This window comes from Narcine bancroftii, chromosome 10 (genome assembly GCF_036971445.1).
Source record: "Narcine bancroftii isolate sNarBan1 chromosome 10, sNarBan1.hap1, whole genome shotgun sequence".
NCBI lineage: Eukaryota > Metazoa > Chordata > Chondrichthyes > Torpediniformes > Narcinidae > Narcine > Narcine bancroftii.
In genome coordinates, this window is record NC_091478.1 from 40,326,259 (window position 1) to 40,347,078 (window position 20,820).

At 40.9% G+C, this 20,820-nt stretch overlaps 1 protein-coding gene and 1 long non-coding RNA gene across 19 annotated transcripts in view; one reads left to right on the forward strand and one right to left on the reverse strand.

Moving 5' to 3' along the window:
• LOC138744482 (uncharacterized) overlaps positions 1 to 16,276 on the forward strand; it is a 30,792-nt gene extending 14,516 nt beyond the window's left edge. The window contains exons 3-5 of one of the 2 annotated variants that reach the window (XR_011345563.1): positions 10,227 to 10,406; positions 10,514 to 10,654; positions 14,219 to 16,276. This is a non-coding gene — a long non-coding RNA (uncharacterized lncRNA). The remainder of the gene's footprint in view (positions 1 to 10,226; positions 10,407 to 10,513; positions 10,655 to 14,218) is intronic. The other variant, XR_011345564.1, reaches the window with a different exon arrangement.
• The window catches only part of LOC138744480 (ankyrin-3-like), a 666,186-nt gene that overhangs the window by 144,049 nt on the left and 501,317 nt on the right, over positions 1 to 20,820 (reverse strand). For 14 of the 17 annotated variants that reach the window (XM_069900721.1, XM_069900714.1, XM_069900719.1 and 11 more), the window contains 8 exons: positions 19,959 to 20,057; positions 13,372 to 13,569; positions 11,303 to 11,401; positions 10,491 to 10,589; positions 10,285 to 10,383; positions 7,845 to 7,943; positions 7,629 to 7,701; positions 6,665 to 6,727 (listed from right to left, as the gene is read on the reverse strand). In XM_069900721.1, coding sequence (XP_069756822.1) covers positions 6,665 to 6,727; positions 7,629 to 7,701; positions 7,845 to 7,943; positions 10,285 to 10,383; positions 10,491 to 10,589; positions 11,303 to 11,401; positions 13,372 to 13,569; positions 19,959 to 20,057 — 829 coding nt within the window. The remainder of the gene's footprint in view (positions 1 to 6,664; positions 6,728 to 7,628; positions 7,702 to 7,844; positions 7,944 to 10,284; positions 10,384 to 10,490; positions 10,590 to 11,302; positions 11,402 to 13,371; positions 13,570 to 19,958; positions 20,058 to 20,820) is intronic. The other 3 variants (XM_069900723.1, XM_069900720.1, XM_069900727.1) reach the window with 1 other exon arrangement.

A 20,820-nucleotide genomic window follows, 5' to 3' on the forward strand; every position in this document is an offset into this window, starting at 1 on the left:
TTTATGGAATTCATTGCCACATATGGCTGGGGAGGCCGGATCATTGGGGGAGATTGATAGGTATCTAATTAGTCAGGGTATCAAGGGAGATGGAGAAAAGGCTGGAAACATCTCCAAGTTGACAGGTAAGACAAAGTTTGGGAGGAGGATAGTGTGAATGTTCAAGAGCAGGCAAAGAGGCTCTGATGTGATTTAGACAAATGGGGAGAGCAGGCAAATTCATGCGAGATGCAGTTTAACTGTAAGGTCATCCACTTTGGTTCTTAAAACAGTAAGAGATCATTTGAACACTGAGACTAGATACAGGGAGAATGTTCCCAGTGGCTGGAGTCTAGAACAGTGGCTTTCAAACTTTTTCTTTCCACTCGCATACCATTTTAAGTAATCCCTGTGCCATAAGTTGCTCTGTAATTAGTAAGGAATTACTTAAAGTGTGTGGGGGTAAAAAGGTTGAGAACCACTATTTTAATCGTACCTAATTGACACGTTATGTGCAGGGTTTCATAACTCCAAAGGAAATGGGCCAGTGACGATTTTTCTCAAGCAAAATATTTCAGTTACAATTGGGTCTAGAGCAGTGGTTCTCAACCTTTTTTCCCACTCACATACCACCTTAAGCAATCCCTTACTAATCACAGAGCATCGATGGCATAGGGATTACTTAGGTGGAATGTGAGTGGAATGAAAAAGTTTGAAATTCACTGCTCTAGAACTTCAGATCACAACCTTATGGTATGCCAATTAGAACCAAGATCAGGAGAAATTTATTCACCCAGAGGGTGGTGAACCAGTACAATTCTTTACCACTGGAAGCAGCAGAAACTAAGTTATAACATATATTCATGAAGAAGGCTGGTGATGCCAATGGGATCAAATGATATGGAGAGAAGCCAGGAACAGGGATGGCAGTGTTTAATAGTGGTGGAGGTCCAAAGGCTAAATGACCTACTCTGCTTCTACTTTCTAGATTTCTACACCCCACATTTAAGGCCACCCCGTTAATCAGTCAAGCAACAAAATACAAACACATCAACATTTCAGCAAGTTTGTCTGAAGCAGTCATGTATTTGAAATGCCTCACTCAGGCACGGCAATGTGATATCATTTACATATCCAGAAGCCATTTCAGTCACGGAGAAGTAAACTGTTGGGTTGCCAATGGTGAATTTGGGTAATTTGCGGGTGACGAGCACTAACTCGTGGTCATAGATATAGAAGGGTTTAACCGAATTTGGAGATGCATTTGAAAAGATTAAAGCATTAAACTGAGAGGAGATCTGGGAGGCGCTCTCACTTTTGGGGTGCCCTGACCCATTGGAGTTGACCAGTGATTGAATGGACCTGGGAAGCATCAAGAAGTTTTCAAATGGCGAGACTGGGAGACCAGGGTTACAGGTTGTAACTTCAACGAGGCAGCTGTCCAAAAAGGTAGTTCTATCTTGACCTACCACACAACAGTTTGGTACAGCAAGAGGAAGCGTATCCCAAGAAGAGAATGCTATGAATACATGATGTTCTCTCGTTAGGATCAAGGCACAACCACTAATACTGCAGAACCATTCAGATGGAATTTGGTGGCAGTCAGTTCAACATGAAATATGAAACAGGCACATGACAGACCTTCTTGGGAGAGGGTAAGATAGAGATTAAGCATCAAAGAAATCCAGAAAAGGTTACACAATTTAGCCAAGGATTATGGTGAAGCCTCATACAGTAAAAGTTAATGGAAACATGATATTGTCAACAAAATACTAGTGAGTTGTGAAGTTCCTACTCACTGATGCATGTAATGTTGAACTCCAATCAATAGTTCCGTCTCCAGACTGCTGAGTTTAAGTGAATTAATACCCTCCTGTGTCACAAGTTTGTGGAAAAAAAGAACCGGATCACTTGATCTCCATTGGCTAATCTATCTCCTGCCAATCTGAGCTTTGCAAATCCAACTGCCTAAGTCACCTGACTCCAATTGCTAGGTGCAGTCTGCAGATAAAAGCCCTGCTGAAGTTTGCTACAATATCACCAGGTATGAGGATGCAAAGAAAGGGCACATCTTCAGGGATAAAGAGAACACTGAAGGCATTCATTGGAAGCTTTGCATTTGCAAGTCTGATCGCAAAGGCTCGGTGCATATCTGTTTTATCATGGTTCAACAGAGTAAAGCAGATGGTGGATCACAATGGCAGTAGGTGTGACTGAAAGAAGCTCGGGCAGAAGCCATCTCAAGTTTGAGAAGCAGATCTGCAAAATAAAGCAATAAGCACCCGAAGAATTAAATCAGGGGGAGGGGGGAATCATTCTGAGCCTGGGGCCACTGAAATAAAGTGTTTTATGAGATGTCCAAGTCAAAGGCAATTTGGATAGTGACGGCAATTTCACAAGAATGGGACTATTCACAAACAGTGCAGAGGAAAGGTCTGCAATCTGTTTTAACAGTGCAGACGAAGGGTCTGTAATCTGTTTTAACAGTGCAGAGGATGGGTCTGTAATCTGTTTAACAGTATGGAAGAGCCACTGGAGTATCATGACAACTGGGCCATTCGAACACTCCACAAACAAGGTTAAATCCAGAGGTAGTGAGTTAATATTGACTTGAATGTGCACAAGGAAATCTGGCAGAGAAAATATTCCTGTTCTTGGAAATATGCCCAGGTGATTTTAACCACTTAAAATATCAAATTAACTGCCAATTGGATTGAATTAAACTACTGAAAAGAAGATTGCTTCATAATGTGGAGGGAGCTCCAAAGCGGAGAGGATACTATGATAGGTATCACATCAGATGCAACTTACTGAAGGTAAGCCCAGCACAGTGTAGCCAGACTGCAGCAATGCAGAGCCAAAGCTGTCATCAACAGAGTGTAAAGTCTTGGAGCCAATCCAGAAAGGAAAAGTCAAAAGGAACAGCAAGAAAGAAGGGCTGGTGTTCACTGGCAAGAACTGTTCAGTTCTGGTTGCCTCATTACAGGAAGGGTGTGGAAGCTTTGGAGAGGGTGCAGAGAAGAGTTACCAGGATGCTGCCTGGATTGGACATTGTGTCTCATGAGGTTAGAGCTTGGGCAAGGTTAACAGAGAGAAGGAGGATGAAATGTAACTTAATACAGGTCTACAAGGTTACAAGAGGCATAGATTCAGTGGAAAACCTGCAGCTCTTTCCCGGGTAATGGGAGCAAATACCAGAGGACATCTGTAATAAGCTGAAGGAAGAAAAGTTTAGGGAAAACATCAGAGGTAAGTTTTTTTTTTTCACACAGAGAGAAGTGGGTGCCTGGAATGCATTGCCAGGGATGAAGTTCCATACAACAGAGACTCTTAGACAGGCACATGGATGCAAGAAAAATAGAGGGTTATGAGTATGGGAAGTTTAGATCGTTGTGTAGGTTTATATAGGTTGGCACAACATCATGGGTCAAAGGGGCTGTTCTGTGCTGTAATATTAAAACGGGAAGATGGATGCACGACGGCACAAAATGGGGAATCAAAAGAAGCAACTGATGCATCATCGGTGATTCAAAAGACTGAAGCTGAGCAAAACCGATAAGCTTTTATTAGCAATAAAAAGGCACATCCCTGCTGGCCAACGGTCCCGAACTGAGAAGGGGCTGAGGGACAGTCACCTTTATTCAGGAGCTTGTGGGAGGGACCATAAGTACAGTCAGCCAATGGGTGTGCCTAGACAGATATACATATACATAGAATGGTTACCAGAGCAACCAAAGTAGATATTATGACTATTGCTTGTATCCAATAATATATAAAATACAATACATAACTCCAACTAAAGTATCATTGATTTATTAGTTTTATATCAATAGATGTGTATACCCAGATAACTAAGAAGATAATGTCAAAATATGTAAGACAAGCTATCCACAGTAATATAGACAATTATGCTGCGGTAACAACCACAGGGCACGGTGGGTGATAGGTACACATGAGGCCCATCAGGCAAGTGATTCACTGAATTACCCGGGCATGGAGAAGATATTTCCGAGATGTCATTTGGAGGTTGCAGTGATACCAAGTGTGTGAATTTATAGTTGATAGAATTTATAATTGCCTGTTATAATAGTTGACTGTTCAGGTAATTATGAATGCAAACAGGTGGTGGTTGATTTTGATTTGAAAGGGAAATTAGTGGAGCACACACTAGTATGAACTGAGTATATCCAAGATGGTTTGATCTTGACTCAGTTTTGTAACAGGTACTGCATTCTCCATGAGTTACTACCTTCAAAATAAAATATTCTTTTGTAAATTCTATCTCTGCTATTTGCTCATGCAACAGCAACACAAGAGTCGACAGAACCTTCAGTATTGATTACTAAAGGATAATGTCTTTCATTCTCCCATTAACCAACATAATTTGCTTTCCCTCCCAACTTTGAAGAGGCCTGCTTGGAGATACCACAGTCAACATTCTGGAAACAAAATAATGCCAGCTTTGCTGGACTTGCTGCCACTGCAAGTTCTCTGCTGGGGCAGACCCAGGAGTCCGAGGAAAGGGGCATATTGCTGCTCCTCGGCGTCCTACTGCCCATTCGTAAGCCTTTGATTCCATAGAGGCTTTAAACGGCCTGTTTATTACCACGGGATTGTATATGGGCTGGGCATCGTACCATGAGGGGTTGCAGATTCGGGGGAGCCACAGATTGGTGCAGGACAGCAGACACAGGGAAAACATCCCCCTGTTGAGAAGAAGCATAGGAGATGACCCTACAAGACGGTGACCATGGTAACGGACTAGAGAGGGCCTCAGCGGCTGAAGGACCCACACAGGCAGTGGGCTACTGGAGGCAGGTTCTTCAGAGCCAGGATTTGAGAGGTGCTGAAGACTATCTGATCATGTGGTGATACACCACTAGCCTACTGCAGGGGGGCGACCTGTGTACCTGCAGAAGAGCATTGGAGAACAAGGCAACACTTGGCCTGCTATCAATCAGCCGACCTGAATGGACCAAGCCCCACCTGGTCGGCTGCCAATCACCCTCCAGGTTATAAGCCACATCCGGCCCCTCGAGGTCAGTCTCAGTGCCAGCACAGCCAACTCTGTGGAAGTTTATGTTGAACAGACTTTGTGTTTTGTGTCTGTTTTACTGCTCGATAGCGCATCACAGATTGTATCAGAGGTTTGAATCTGGAGCTCTGATTGCTGATGGCTTGAACTGGAGCCTCTCTGCAGAGGCTGACAAAGTGCTGGAGGCAAATCCATAGACTCTCTTTTGCTTCTTTGTCTCCTATTGTTAGGGGTGCTGGGCAATGCTCATAGCAGACAAAAGTTGGAATGTTATCATGTATGTTACATTTTTAATGTATTATGACATGACAATAAAAGAAACCTCTAAACTGATTAATCTATTTCTTGTCCTCACTGACAGCAAAAGATCAAGGTTTCAGGTCTGAACCCTTCCTTGGGAATGTTGAAAAACAGGTGGGGGAAGGGGGAGGAGAGGAGGGAGAAAGGGGAAGGTAGAGGAGCACTAATAGGTAAGAGGTGGATGCAGATGGGAGGGTAGAAGAAAAAGAAGCTGAGGTGATAGGGGAGATATGGAGGGGGGGGGAGCTGTAGGAAAGGAGACAGGTGTAAGGAAAGAGAGACCGGGGAGAGGGTCAACGTAATCATCAACCCATCAATGCTGAGGTGTTAATTCCCTTCAAGCATAGACGTAGTGCCTGCAGTTCTCAAAGACGCCTTCAAAAGCAACTCTGCACCCAAACCCCACAAAGGGCACAGGCGTTATCACTATCTCTAGTTTCTTTCCACACTGCACATCATCTTGTCGTGTACCTAACACGACAGACTGCACATGACAGAAAACTGGAGCAATACACAAAAAGGTGGATCTGAGTTTTTGGCCTGAAACATTGACTGTCTATTACCTTCCATGGATGCTGCCTGTTCTGCTGGTCCTCTCCAACATTTTATGCATTGATTTTGACTTCCACGTCTTTTCCCTCACGTTGGAAACCCCTTTGTACAATGGAAGTGCTGTCATGATCAGATCGCTACATTTCAAGAAAGAGGTGCTTTCATCTTTTCAAGAGCATTTAGAAATATTCCTTACCAATGATGCTCAAATCAAGTTTAGTAAGACTCTAAAAAAAATACAGGCTAGATCAATGTTAGATAGTGTCCAGTTCAGGCTCTCAGGGATAAGCAAATTCAAGAAATTTTGAATCAAGTTGTGCGGCTCCAGGCCAACTTCCACCTGCACTTTCACCTCAGTGTCCAGTAATTTCTAAAAAATACTCTTTCCCCCCCCCACTACCGAAATTTATTTATGGGCTAATTAGACACTCAGTTTCTCCAAAAGAATACTGGAAGCATAACCTCCATAGAAACTAAGAATGTCTGTGTGGTTGTTTCTGTTCACATTCTTCAGAAAGAACGGGTGCAGCTGATGTTTAACCATCATAACCTGCTGAATGTAAAGATTAGTTATGACTGGAGTTACAGTTACCACACAATGGCAGCTCAGCAAGCGGTCTGGCCAACCCCACTCAGTAAGATCCCAGCCCTGCACACATTCAGGTTTAGGGTTTAGTTTCAGGCACAGCAAGCAACACCTGGACAGCCAGCAAGGAGAAGAAGTCAGTGCATTAGTCACGGTTTTAAACACATACACAACACGTCATTAAACCACCCGAGCAACAAAGAAAATAATACCTTCTTCACCATCTGATAAATACTCGGCTTCAATGAAATTTTCAGGAACACTGGCTTTATGAACTGTGTGGTTTGAACAAAGATCATGATATTACCAAAATCATTCCAAGTTCTTACTAAAATATCGCTTCAAGAGTCTGTAGAAATCACAGAATGCAATGTGCTCAGAGAAATTATTCGTTGGATTTAACAGTGGGGAAAAAAATTTTTTTTCAAGATGTAGTTCCTTCGAAGCAGTGGTTTTCTTCAGTGGTTCACTTATGCAGCCCAATAACTGCAACGTGCTCTCCTGTCTGTGGACCACATTTATTTAAAGAAATGGAGAGGGTGGTCCTGTTTTTTTTAACATGCATTGACCCACCTGACGGACATGACTCCTAATTAATAAAATCAATGCTCTAAAAAAGTGGTTCTCAGCCTTTTCTCATTCATAGACCACCTATAGTTTCCAGAGCCTGCTTTTGACAAAATTACTGAGTACCAGTGTGAAGGGGGTAAGGCTTCTGAGCTCAAAACCCTTCCTAGATCAGCAATGGGATTTTGTTTGTTTTGTTGAGCAATCTATTGAGAATTTTCATCCTTTTTGTTTTCAAGTGTAAGGCCTCATTTTACACATTACTCATTTATTATATTTGTCTTTGCTGTTTCCCTGTGGACCACCTCCAATGAATCCACAGACCTCCTGTGGTTTATGGAGCACAGGCTGAGAAACACTGCTTTAAAGGATGACTGGAAGTGAAGGCTTTTGAGTTAATACATTAACTATCCAACAAAGATGATTAATGGAAGTTGAATATTTGTAGTGTAGTGACATGCATTGAGAAAGGGCTGAATTCAACAAAGATGTTGAAGGACTAATATTCTGAAAACAAGGACAAATTAGGGCAGGACATTTGTGCAATGGGGTGAAATGAATGAGAATGAAAGGTGAGAAACAAGGACTAAAATAAACTGCTTGACTTGCCTTCATCATCTGATACATCCAGAACCTCATTCATGGTTTCAGGAACATTTAGTTTATGTTTCTCTGTCGTAAACTGTGGAAAAAGACAGTGTGTTAGAGAGAGTTTGTTAATTATTTTTCTATTATTTAGCATTCAAATGAACTATTTAAGATGGCACATCCTTTACAATTACAAGACAGAATGTAATTGTCAGGCCAGAATGAAACTGAATTTACCATCGTGGTTGTCAAGGTTTCCTCAGTGACCACCTTCAATGTATCAACCACCGAGATGTAACCTAGCCGGCGAGCAATGGCCAAAGCAGTATTCCCATTCTAAAATAGAAACAGATTGTCACAGCACAAGAGAGAATGATAACAATGAATTAAGTGCAGCCTTTGAGATTATAGTTTTGTAAAATATCAATACCTATTTAAAACTTTACCAATAAATTCCCAAATTTATTTGAATATGAAGCTTTATAGATAACTCTCCTGGTGTCACAGGCCGAGTTAACAACCCTCTGGAGTTTATTCTTTTCCTTAGATTTGGCACCTCCATACTAGACAGTGATGTAACCAGCCAGAATGCTCTCTACAGTACACCTGTAGGTTTATGAGAGTCTTCAGTGACTACTGAATCTCTTCAGACACCTCACAAGAAGGCGAGCGTTCTTTGTGTTTGCATCAACGTGGAGGATCCAGGACAGATCCTGGGAAATGATGACACCCAGGAATTTGAAGTCCTTGACCTTCTCCACTACTGAGGCCTCAATGAGGACTGGATCGTGTTTCCCTGACTGCCTCCTGAAGTCCACAATTTGCTGACGTTGGGCACATGGTTGTTGTCGTTACACCATTCAAAAGGCTGATCTATCTCCCTCCTGAATGCTACCTCATTCCATGTCAATTAATCGTATTTAGACAAGACTGAATAGAATCAGAAAGACAGAGCTAATAAGCAAGAAATTAAGCATGAGAGAGACAGAGAAAGGCAGACAGAAAGAGACAGAAAGTGCTCTTAAGAGTGCATATGGGACTTCTTTATGCAATTATCTTACAGAATCTTGGCACTTAAATTTCCCCAATATTCTTTCTCCTGTAAAGTTTCTTCAAATATATATGAAACACAAACATATTGACGAATGTACAAATAGTAATTTTTCAATCATTTACAAAATCCTGCTGGTTTCCCATTCTTTAAAAGGGTATGCAGTTTTCCAATTAAAGTGCATATTAGCAAAGTCAAAATATTTGCAGTTCCTTTAGAGAAACAGCCTTTACTTGAAAGAAGCAAAATTGAAATTAAGGAAAAGCTGTCTTCTTAAGACATTGCATCACCAGGGTTTATAATGCAAGAAGTGCTCCTTAAAGTGTTTCCATCCACTAAGCCTTCATGAGGAATATGTCCCTGCATTTAATGTTGTTTTCTGACAGGAATATTTTGCATCCTTTCATTGTATTTTATAAACGGGCACCCTGCATGTAATGACTTTCACACAGTGTCGAGAGATGACAAACAGCATTACAGGTACACAATCCTTTATCCGGAACCTTTGGGGGACAGTGTGTTCCGAATTTCAGATTTTTCCAGAATTCAGAACAAAAGCCAGTGCCCCAGATTTAAGCCCACCTGAATTGTGCTGCCGTATCCACCCCCTTCCAGTCACACTGGCGTCTCTCTCCCCCTTGCCCACCCGAGTCGCCCTGCCATCTCTCCCCCCGCCCACCTGAGTCGCCCTGCCATCTCTCCCCCCTCGTCCACCTGTGTCACCCTGCCGTCTATCCCCCCCACCCGCCCAACCTAGTCGCGCAGCTGTCTCTCTCTCTCTCTCCCTCCGCTGTACCAGCACCAGGAAAAAAATCCAGGTTTTTGGAGCTTTCCGGATTTTAGATGTCCAGATAAAGGATTGTGTACATGTATTACATTTGACAAGCTTCCCCTCCCAGGGTGTCAAGGCAATGATAATATGTAAAGTATCCAATACACAGCTGCAATACTTTATTGTTCTAAGGTCTGACTACACCTTTAGTGTATTAATCAACATAGCATTATTGCCAAGAACTGGTTCTTCAGAAACTTGGGATCCTGATAATGTGATATAAATTTAAACTCACGACAGGAACTTGAATCTAGAATAAAAAAACTGGGATGTGACGATGATCAAAAAACTACTTGCTTGTTTCATAAATTCATCTGGTTTTACTAGGACAATCACAGGTTCAAAAGGTTTGCCAACCTAAGTTGTGGTTTGTAATGTAACTCAAGATCCAGTAACGTGGTTGATAAAACTGGCCATAATTCAGAGGCAGTTCCAGGATAAGCAACAAATTCTAGTCTCGCCAGTTGGATGCACATTCCAAGAATAAACGGGTAAAAATGACGGACTACATACAAGGAAGACAACAGTGTAATTCAGAAATATATCTAATACAGCAAGCGTCTCAGTCCAATAAAAGGGTTGAATTCATTGGAGATAAGTGGTAAACTGGCCAGACCTGATTTATAAAATCTTCCTTTATTTGGTCAAGATCAGTTCTCCACTCATAATGTCTTCACACTTTCATATTCAAATGTTTGATGATACACCTTCTGTTTATATTTCTTTATTTATCTAGGAATCACTTAATTGGAGGACAGCCAATTCCCGGCAAGTGAATGTATGCTATTGCTTACCACTGTGACTTCATCTGGAGAAGCACCATGCTGGAGGAGGATATTTATAATGTGTGTATGCCCTTGCTGTGCGGCCTGGTGGAGGGGGGTGTATCCATTCTGGAGTAAGGCAAAGAGAAAGGGTGTGTTAATGTGGCATCGGATGAAAAGATTTCAGCTGCTTTAAAATTATAGCGGGTGTAAATATTCAGGTAAAGTGAACAAACCTTTGTCTTGGCATTTACTTTAGAGTTATGTTGCAGAAGAAAGTTGACCATCTTCACATTCCCATAGTGGCATGCTACGTGGAGTGGAATATAACCCATCTGCAAAATAAAAGCAACTCTATTTGATCTTCCACTGGGAGAAACAACAGCAAGAAATACAATAGGTAGAGTATCACAATTGCACTTTGGTATTGTTGTTTTGAACAGATGAATGCCTATGAACTGTGAAGGCATTGTATGCTTGGAGCCATAGATTTATCCCAGAACTGACAGACCTATGCAGATATGATACAACATTGGGCCTCCACGCCCAAGTCCCATTTTAGTTCCATAGCAATGCTGGCCAGAAAGACTGGCATATTATTTTCATAAGTTATCTAGATTCTCATAGAAATTACACAAAAATATATCAGGGTATCTACCTCCAAGAATCTCAGCTGTGATGCAAGGTCTTTTCATTTACCTGCACGATAGCGTGCTGTGTGTACACCACAAGTGGCTATGGATGAACTTCTGCCTTGCTCTCTGGTCACAGACTTTCATGCTGTCAATGAGACTCTGGTTTGCTCAAACTGGTCGGTGTTGCTTACACATTAAAATAGTGGTTACATTTCAGAAGCATTTAGCTGACCACGAATCACTTTGGGACATGCATCTTTTTTTTAAAGACGCTGCTATCTTCTCCCATAGTGAGGCATCTTATCTCCTGCCCCATGAGAAAAAGGGACATAGAGAACCAGGAAGATGTATGATATGCATATTCATGTGAAATTTTAACTTGACATCCAGTCGAAAAACAGACAGGTTCTTACCTTAGTTTGTGGATCAATAGCAGCTCCTTGGTTAACTAGTACTTCAGCAACATTTACTCGATCCTCTTGAGCAGCCAGATGAAGAGGCGTTAGACCACTCTGCAAATCCAAGTTAGACATTGTCAAAGCAGCAGCCATCAGATCCTCCAGCAAGATTATGAGTGATTTTCACTGCAATTTGTGACAACAGCAGAGGCTGTTTTGTAAACTGTAAATAAAACGTGTGCAACGGTCATTATTTTCCACTCTAACTACAACTTTGTGGCAATGAATTTTTAATGTTGAGCCAGGATATCTTTTTTCAAATGCAACAAATTCAAAGGCTGAGACATGGATATGTATCACCGATTTGTCGTGATCAGTCTGAACAAAATGGATAATGATCAACTGGCAAGAAAACTGGACAGATGGAAAATATGCTATGGATTTATCATTCACCCCTTTTACACAGACAATTAAAGCCTGGTATTATCCACCTTTCGAATGCTACACCTAGCTGTGTCAATGTTCTGAAGATGGATTGTGTGTGGTTGGGGGGGGGGGGCGGGGGGATGCCCTGAACTTACCCGGCCTTAATCCGCCAAGGTAGTGTCAGAGGAGGAGCGTTGCAAAGCAGGCCCAGTCTCAATGGGAGAGCCGTGTGGCCATGCTGCTGTGCTACGCGTCCCGCCTCTTTCGCTTCGGGGAGCTGGCTGGCTGTGTAAAAGGACTCATTGTCCCAGCTTCTGTTCTGTGTGAAGAAGCAAGCCGGCTTCCAGAGATGGGTCATGCACGCAACAACAGCGCGGCTTTTCAGTGTAGAAAGAGCCATTGTTAACCTAGTTCACCGCTGTTATGTCTTGGAAGACTTTGCAACCAGGAAGGCTCTCCTTGCAGATGACCTTAAGAGTTTGATTTTATTTTAAAGTCAGTCATCTTTGATGCAACAGCACTGTTACTGCACTGAGCAGTTCATTTCCGGAGCTGTACACACACAATCTGACTTGTGCACAGGATGTTGAGATTCAACAAGCCACCATAAAATCTGGGTGGAGTGCTGAGATGAGCAATATTTTGTGACATAGCTACATCACATTTGATTATTAACATTTATAATGAAAAATGCTAACATGGGGACATTTAGACAAGAGGTAAAACTGAACAGAGAGAATGCAGCACAGCTAAAAATTTAACTGGGAGCCATTCCTGATATATGTATTGTCAATCATATTGAATTTCACCTCTTGCGATCTTTAGCGTATGACAGATGAATATTTTTCTTCTCTCCAAACCCTCCCCCCCTCACCCACCCTCTCCTTTCCCCCAATTTTGCGTGAAGTGAGGACGGGTGATTCCAACAATGCTGCCCCATTGGGAAATGCTTCTGATGCTCACTTGGAAACACCCATTCTTCTCTAATGCAAAGACTAAATGTGCCATCAAGTAACGCTTGATCCAAATGAAGACAAATTGCAGAAGAGGGGCTCGACACGCATATTGCACATTGCACACAGAACACAAACAACAAAGGATGAAATTCCACACCCTCTTCATTCGACACCGTAAAGTGCCTACAATGGGCAACTCAACAAAACAAAATAAGCTCATCAAATCTATCAAAATATACCACACATTGATGGCCCATATATTTCCCATTACTTTTTCCACCAATGAGACTTGTTAATAATACCAAATCCATTGGTAGGCATTCAAGAGAGAGAGAGAGAGAGAGCAGGACCAGTTTTTGACATTATCAATGATAACAATATCTAATAGAAAGGGGTTTGACAGATTAATGTGAAAGTCCTGTTTATTTGACCTTGGATTTGCCACTGTTTCTTTCCCTGCTTTGGGAAATGTGTAGGTTGCCTACTTGTTTGGAAGCATAGAGGGATGGAAGATAAGTGTGAGTGAGTGGATGCATCAGGCTGTTCCTGCTTGTTACCTTTCTCTGTCTTTTATACATTCAATGGTTAAGAACTTATTGCAGGATAGAACTGGAAAATGAAGCAAATAAAATTTCACTCCCATACACAGTCATAAAAGAGCAGAAATTGGGTCATGAGGAATGAAGTTCACTGATTACTGACCTTGTTTCCGAGGTTTACATCTGCATTTCGAGTCAAGAGTAAGGATACCATGTCAACGTGTCCCTCCTGTGCGGCAAGGTGTACTGGTGTAATGCCCTGCTTGGTCACTGTGTTGGTGTCAGCACCATATTCCAGAAGTGTTGTTGCTATGTCCATCTGATTCTTCTTGGAAGCTATGTGCAGGGGGGTGTAGCCATTCTACAAAAGGTTAAGAGAGAGAGAGAGAGAAAAAAAACAAACTATGCTAACTAGGAATAAAGAGCTAACCAAATACAAAAATTACGTTTCCCTGTGGAAAATTTGGCCTAAAATATGCACAAACATCCTCTGTTGAGTGCTGTCAATTTTAATACTGGCAATAGCTTGAAAACATATTGCTATAACTTGGAAGTCAGATACTGATCTGGGGATGGATGGATGGCATGCAGAAGTTCAGAGTTGTATTCCACTTGAGAAAATTACTTTTAATTGAAGAGATAATATGGAGCCATGTTGGCATTATTATTTAAATGAATCTCAAACACATCCTTTCTCTTATAGGTCTCTATGAATATTTATATATTTAAAGGTATTAGAAAGTGAAGTGCTCCTGATTTGGATTTTGTGTTCCTTTTCTTTTTTCTGTTTCTTCATTTTTTTTAAAAACTTTGTAGGGGGTTGGGGGATTCATAGGAGGTTTTCCTTTCTTTTGTATTTATTTACTTTCTTTTTTATAAAATTTCACATGTATTCGGATTAAGTTTGAAATATTGTGATATGTTTGCTAGTCGTTTTATATTAAGTAAAATAATTTTTTAAATTCTCTTTTAATAAAATGACAAAACTGTCTCTTTAATCCGTCTTTTAGCATGAAAGATGCAAAGAGCTGAGTGGTTGCTGCCAAAAAAATGACTATCCCTGAGGATAGACCTGGATTTGTCACTTTGGAACACTGCCACCAGCAATCAGCAGATTAGAAAATGAGCAAATATGAAAAGAAAATGCTTGGGAACTTTTATTTCCATAACATTAGATGGAGACGCCAGGAGTCATCCAAAAGGGTGGTGAATAGTCTGCTTGGTGTCCAGTTGAGGAAGAAGATGGGATCACACAGACACGTTGAATAATCAGGACAAAGGCGTGGAGCTGGGAGGTCAAGCAGAGAAATCTTCAGGAATACATCCAAGCATAGATGAAAAGCACAGCAATACGTAGTTCATCAAACACCATCGTCGCAATTCATTTATCAGTCAGAGAGCTTTCAGCTGGATGCACCGATGGACCCATTTTAAAGAGACAAATGGGTCAGGAATTAAAAATGAGCATATACTTTCTTTAAGAAAAACCTTGATTTTAAGTTGATGTAAAATTGTATTTGCAAGTTTTGGGTAGGGTTTAGCAGAAGACACTGATAATTTTATCATTGTTAATTAGTTAGATAATAAAAGGAATGTAAGAGAACAGATCTAGAATGATGATATCACTGGCAAGAAAAGGTCTACGATGTTATTCAGAAGAGGCCCATCATATTTGTAGAAATCGTTCTCTACTCTCCCCTCACCCATACCATTATTCTTGCTATTGCATTTCCTTTGAAAATGACACCACTCTTTATTGTTTGCCAAATATTTGATGTGATTTTTTTTTCCCAGCAAATATCCTGTGGCAACGCTCATGGATGATCCAGATGAGGCGGAGATAGAGGGGGACCAACAAAAGGAGAGGGAGATTTTGTAAGGGCAACCATACATGGAACTGAAGGACTAGTTCAGTTGAAGCTGTTTAAGTGGCTATGAAATGTAATCATACACGATTCAATTTATACCTTCTAACTTGTGCTGACACATCAAAGTGGAGATGGTTTTAACCAAAACGTTCAGAAGCATACAAAGACTACATCTAATGAAAATGCCCTTCCAAGTCAGAGTGGGAATAATATATAAACTCCCCGGTCAATTAAATCAATTAAATCCGGTCAATTGATTCTCAGATTTGTCGGCACTATCCTTCGCTTACAGTATTCTCACTAAAAAACAACTCTGCTTTTTTGAGAGAACCTGCTGCAGTTTTGGCGATCACAAACCTAATGCATTGATCCGCAAGCTTAAAGGCAGGTTCAGGGTATTGTGTCAGTCAATGAAATTATTTTCCAGAAGGCATTCTATAATTATTTCTTGAAACATTTTTTTTCCAAATCTAACATTTAATTAATTGGATTCTTGTTTTCAGAATCCCAAGTGTACCTTACTTGGCCATGTTCATGCAAATTTAATTTATTTTTAAATGAACAGGAAATATTTTATATACAAGTACAGATACAATGATGAGAAGCTTTCGATCTCTTACAGAAAGCCACTTGTACAAAATGTCATTGCTCTTTGTAATTTATCACTATGGCTCTTCCTTCCCCTGTTATTTTTCAGTTGTTTGCAATGGACTGCATGCAGAACTGCTGATCAGATCCTCTGAAGAAGCAAAGTCTAACTACTGAACTGCTGGACACTGAGGTTCTAGTATTTATTACAATAGCTGTAAATTAGGGGTTAGACGGCTTTTTGTAAAACATGGCCTTGTTGTGCAAGATGGTCAGAATACAGCCCTGCTAAAGGCTTCATTGATGAACTCAAAGGATCTTTGCTACATCATGATTAGGACCTTGGTTTGTACCATGGAGCTCACATTTGGAACACTGGAAAAAAAAATTGGTAAATGATGATGAATTAAACAATGAAGTAGAAAAAGATGAGAAGCCCAGCATATAATACTTTGAATGACTGTGATAGGATAAATCAACAAAGCATGTTAATATGCTGAAATATATCATGAAATAAGCAGGCTTTTCCTTTGAAATCTTCTTTGGCTTGGCTTCACGGACGAAGATTTATGGAGGGGTATGTCCATGTCTGCTGCAGGCTCGTTGGTGACTGAGAAGTCTGATGCGGGACAGGCAGGCACGGTTGCAGCGGTTGCAAGGGAAAATTGGTGGGTTGGGGTTGGGTGTTGGGTTTTTCCTCCTTTGTCTTTTGTCAGTGAGGTGGGCTCTGCGGTCTTCTTCAAAGGAGGTTGCTGCCCGCCGAACTGTGAGGCGCCAAGATGCACGGTTGGAGGCAATATCAGCCCACTGGCGGTGGTCAATGTGGCAGGCACCAAGATATTTCTTTAAGCAATCCTTGTACCTCTTCTTTGGTGCACCTCTGTCTCGGTGACCAGTGGAGAGCTCGCCATAGAACACGATCTTGGGAAGGCGATGGTCCTCCATTCTGGAGACGTGACCCACCCAGTGCAGTTGGGTCTTCGGCAGCGTGGATTCGATGCTTGCGGACTCTGCCAGCTCGAGTACTTCGATGTTGGTGATGAAGTCATTCCAATGAATGTTGAGGATGGAGCGGAGACAGCGCTGATGGAAGCATTCTAGGAGCCGTAGGTGATGCCGGTAGAGGACTCATGATTCAGAGCCGAACAGGAGTGAGGGTATGCTAATCTTTGTGTGTTTCTTCAGGTGGTGGTTTTTCCAGACTCTTTTGTGTAGTCTTCCAAAGGCGCTATTTGCCTTGGTGAGTCTGTTGTCCATCTTAACACTTGGTTAAATGACAATCACACTTGAAAACTATGTTCTGCTTTGGTCATAAACAATTCAGAGTAGATTCATGCTACTTTGAGACAAAATATTTAGGTATGATGAAAAGGTTAAAGGAACAAAAATACATGACAGGTCCAAGAGGGACAGAGTTTTAACTGGTAAACAGCAAACTTAGAGCTGATTAGAGGAATACCTTCTCTTTGTAAATACCAACCTGTGCATGGAATGGATATTTATAGAAATCTTGTGGCACTGTTGGGGGTTGTCACAGAGATGCTATTAGGTAGTTCAATGAAAGTAACAATTTTGTGACCTGTTCATCATGGATCCAAAGTTGAAGATCTAACATTTTCTGCACATTTTAAGTGCCTTTTTTCAGTTTACCCTTCATGTTATCTGCCCTCAATAAAGATTGTCGTTGTCAGACCCCCCTGAATAAATTGCAAAATAATAAGGTAATGTTACATTTACTCTGTATCCACTGATCTCTCTTCCTTCCATTTCTAACTTACTTATTTCAACATTCAGCCTTTAAGTTCAATGAACAATGAAAAAGGAAACAATCCCCATGATAATATGACTTCTTCAATCACATTATTTGTACTAATGGTAGCTGCGCCTTCCATGTCTTTCTCTCAAACTTCCTAATGTTTCTCTCTATTTTAATGCACTTTATAGCATCAGTACCTGTGCTACATTGTTATAAATCAAAGGGCCATGAGTACCTCTCTGCATTCCTCATAGAGTCATAGTCATAAAGCAGAGAAGGCTCTTCAGCCCAACTCATCTATGCTGACCAAGATGGCATTCTGGGCTAGTCCTGCTTGCTTGGATTTGTTCCACATCCTTCAAAGCTCTTCCTATCTATACATCTGCCCAAATGTCTTTTGAAGGTCAAAATTGTGCCTAACTCTGCTCCGGCAGGTCATTCCAGATATGGGGAAAAATAGTCCCTTTTAAATTTCTCCCCTCTCATTTTAAACCTATGTCATCTAGTTCTAATATTGTCTTCCATATTTCTGTTGAGTAGATATATTGTAGGTTGTACTACCAGGGATGTAGGTTTGAACGTTTGAATTTAAACATGCAATACTGTTAATTCATTTTAAAAATCATCTCTGTCTTGTCTGTGTATGCTGTTACCAATTATTTTTTTCCCCCAATCTGATTAGAGAAGGTAGCTAACCTATAACTAACAGCATGGGAAATTTTGTTTTTAAGTCACGTTCTAACATGCAGTGATGAACGTTGTTTTGCAAGCAGATCAGTTCATATACATAGTCCAACATGTTAGTTGCAATACAAAGGTACAGAGTTTCAGAGAGAGATCAGCGGGTACAGAGCAAATGTAACATAATCTTACTATTTTGCAATTCATTCAGGGGGGTCTGACAACAACATTGTTGATCTCATTCAGTAGTTTCAAACTTTTTCTTTCCACTCACATCCCTCTTTAAGTAATCCCTATGCCATCAGTGCTCTGTGATTAGTAAGGGATTGCTTTAGGTGGTATGTGAGTGGGAATTCTAGGCCCAATTGTTACTGAAATATTTTGCTTGTGAAAAATTGTCATTGGCCCATTTCCTTTGGAGTTATGAAACCGTGCACATAACAAGTCAATTATGTACGATTAAAACATTGGTTTTCAAACTTTTTCTTCCCACCCACATCCCACCTTAAGCAATTGCTTACTTATCACAGAGCACCGATGGCATAGGGAATGCTTAAGGTGGTAAGTGAGTGGAAAGAAAAAGTTTGAAAGCCACTGATCTAATTGATTCAATTCATACGATCAAAGTATTTGAAAGGCAAACTATTTCCTCTGCTGTTGGTCTGCAGTGCACGTTAGAGATAGGCTAATTAGTGGTACAATTATGATGCAATTATTCTCTCACATTGTCCCCTAAGCAGCTGAGAAGTCCGTTGATAATTCCAGAAGGGAAATCGGTAGATCTTAGTTAGCTAAGAGCAAAAGGGAATACTGAATCAAAGTAGGAATAGAATTAAGAATTAGATCCACTAAGATGTTGGTAGAACAGGATCAAGGAGCTGAATGGTCTTTTCCTATTCCTGTAAAAGAGAGCAGCATCGTACAGTGGAAATTGGCAACATGATTGGAAAGATGCTCATAGACCAAGAACGAAAGGCACACAATGAGATCTCACATTCAAGTTTAACTGGTTTATTTACATCCATCCGCGTTGCATCCAAAAGGTCTTTGTAACACTGAACGTAATGTCAAGGAACCAATATATCCTGAGCTGCATGCAGCTGGGAGTCTACTAAACCAATAGGTGTACTGCTCTGTTCAAAATGACTATGTGAAACATACTACTGCCATGCTCATAAATATTAGGACTTTAATCTAGTTGACAAAACTTTTGACCATCAAATTCCCTTACTCATCTCCAAAATCCATGTGCAGTCTCCATTTCAACATCTAGATAAACACAGTCCACAGGTATCAATTGCCAAATGCTGGAAACAATTAAGATGATGAAACTACAATATTTTCTGAGTTAACTCTCAACCCAGTTGCAAGTTAACTTTCACCTTGTTGTCCAGCTAGGTGATCTTGATACTCATCAGGTTCAAGTCAAGAGTGAAATCAATCAGCAACAAGACAAGAGACAAATCTCAGTCTGGAGTCAACTGAGATCTTTGTAACGAGAAAATATGTGAAGTGACAAAATTACACAGGAAAACAGGATCTTCTTGTATGCACATAAACAATCTCACAACTTCCATGTTCACAATAGCATCAGCAAATGTTTGAATCACAATAGAACATGTCCATTTCATATAATCTGCATGTCTTCCACAAATCACACCACAAACATGGTCCATCAAACCTTCTATCACTGACTCCTAAAGACATTGCATTAGATAAATTCAGCACATTCCCAAAATGTGGCCTACTTTCTAGGTACATATAATCAAACCAAAAGCCATAGTGGACTCAATAAGCAAGTGATCATTCTCCACAAGAGCTGCTGGTTACCATCTCCTGGCTCTCTGTACACTGTACCTTTGCTGCTGCATGGGATGATGCTCCTTGGTCCAATAACAACAGGGCCACCTTCTGGTTATCATAGTGTGCTGCCACGTGCAATGGAGTTAGGCCGCTCTGAAATGAAATGGACAAAAAATGGGAGCTTTTTAAGATTGATCCCCAAATCAGAAATTTCTAAGTAACTTCAAACTGTTTCCCTGGCTGATTTAACATACCTTTTAGATTCACTCCAACATTCGGCCACCCTCGATTCCTTTACTACCCACCTCCATAACCAATTTTTCTGTTATCTGGCCTAATACTACCTTGTGAGGCTCAGCATAATTTTTTACAAATGTTTTAACCCTGTTTTGATGAGCCATTTTACCATATATTAATTAAAAAAAAATTTAAATTAAATTTAGACATACAGCCTAGTAACAGGCCATTTCGGCTCGCGAGTCAGTGCCGCCCAATTTACACCCAATTAAGCTACACCCTTGGTACATTTTGAACAGTGGGAGGAAACTAGAGCCTCTGGGGAAAGCCCATGGGAAAAAAGTACAAACTCCTTACAGAGAGTGCGGGATTTGAACCCCGGTCCGCGCCCGATCGCTGTAAAGGCTACGCCAACCGTGCCACCCCCAAAACAAATAAATCTCTGCTTCAACACCTTGGTTGATTCCAATGTAGTTTAACAACTTGGAATGTTGTGTGCAAACTGTATTAATTTTCATGTGACAGTGACACTGCTTAACAACCCAGAATTGCGTATAAATTATGAATGCCAATGTTTCAAAGTGTTGTCAGAGTGAGAAAGGACATGGACATTAAGAGATTCAAGCACAAGGAGAAGAATTAAAAAGTCTGAGGCGGTGGTTGCGTGAGGAGACAATGG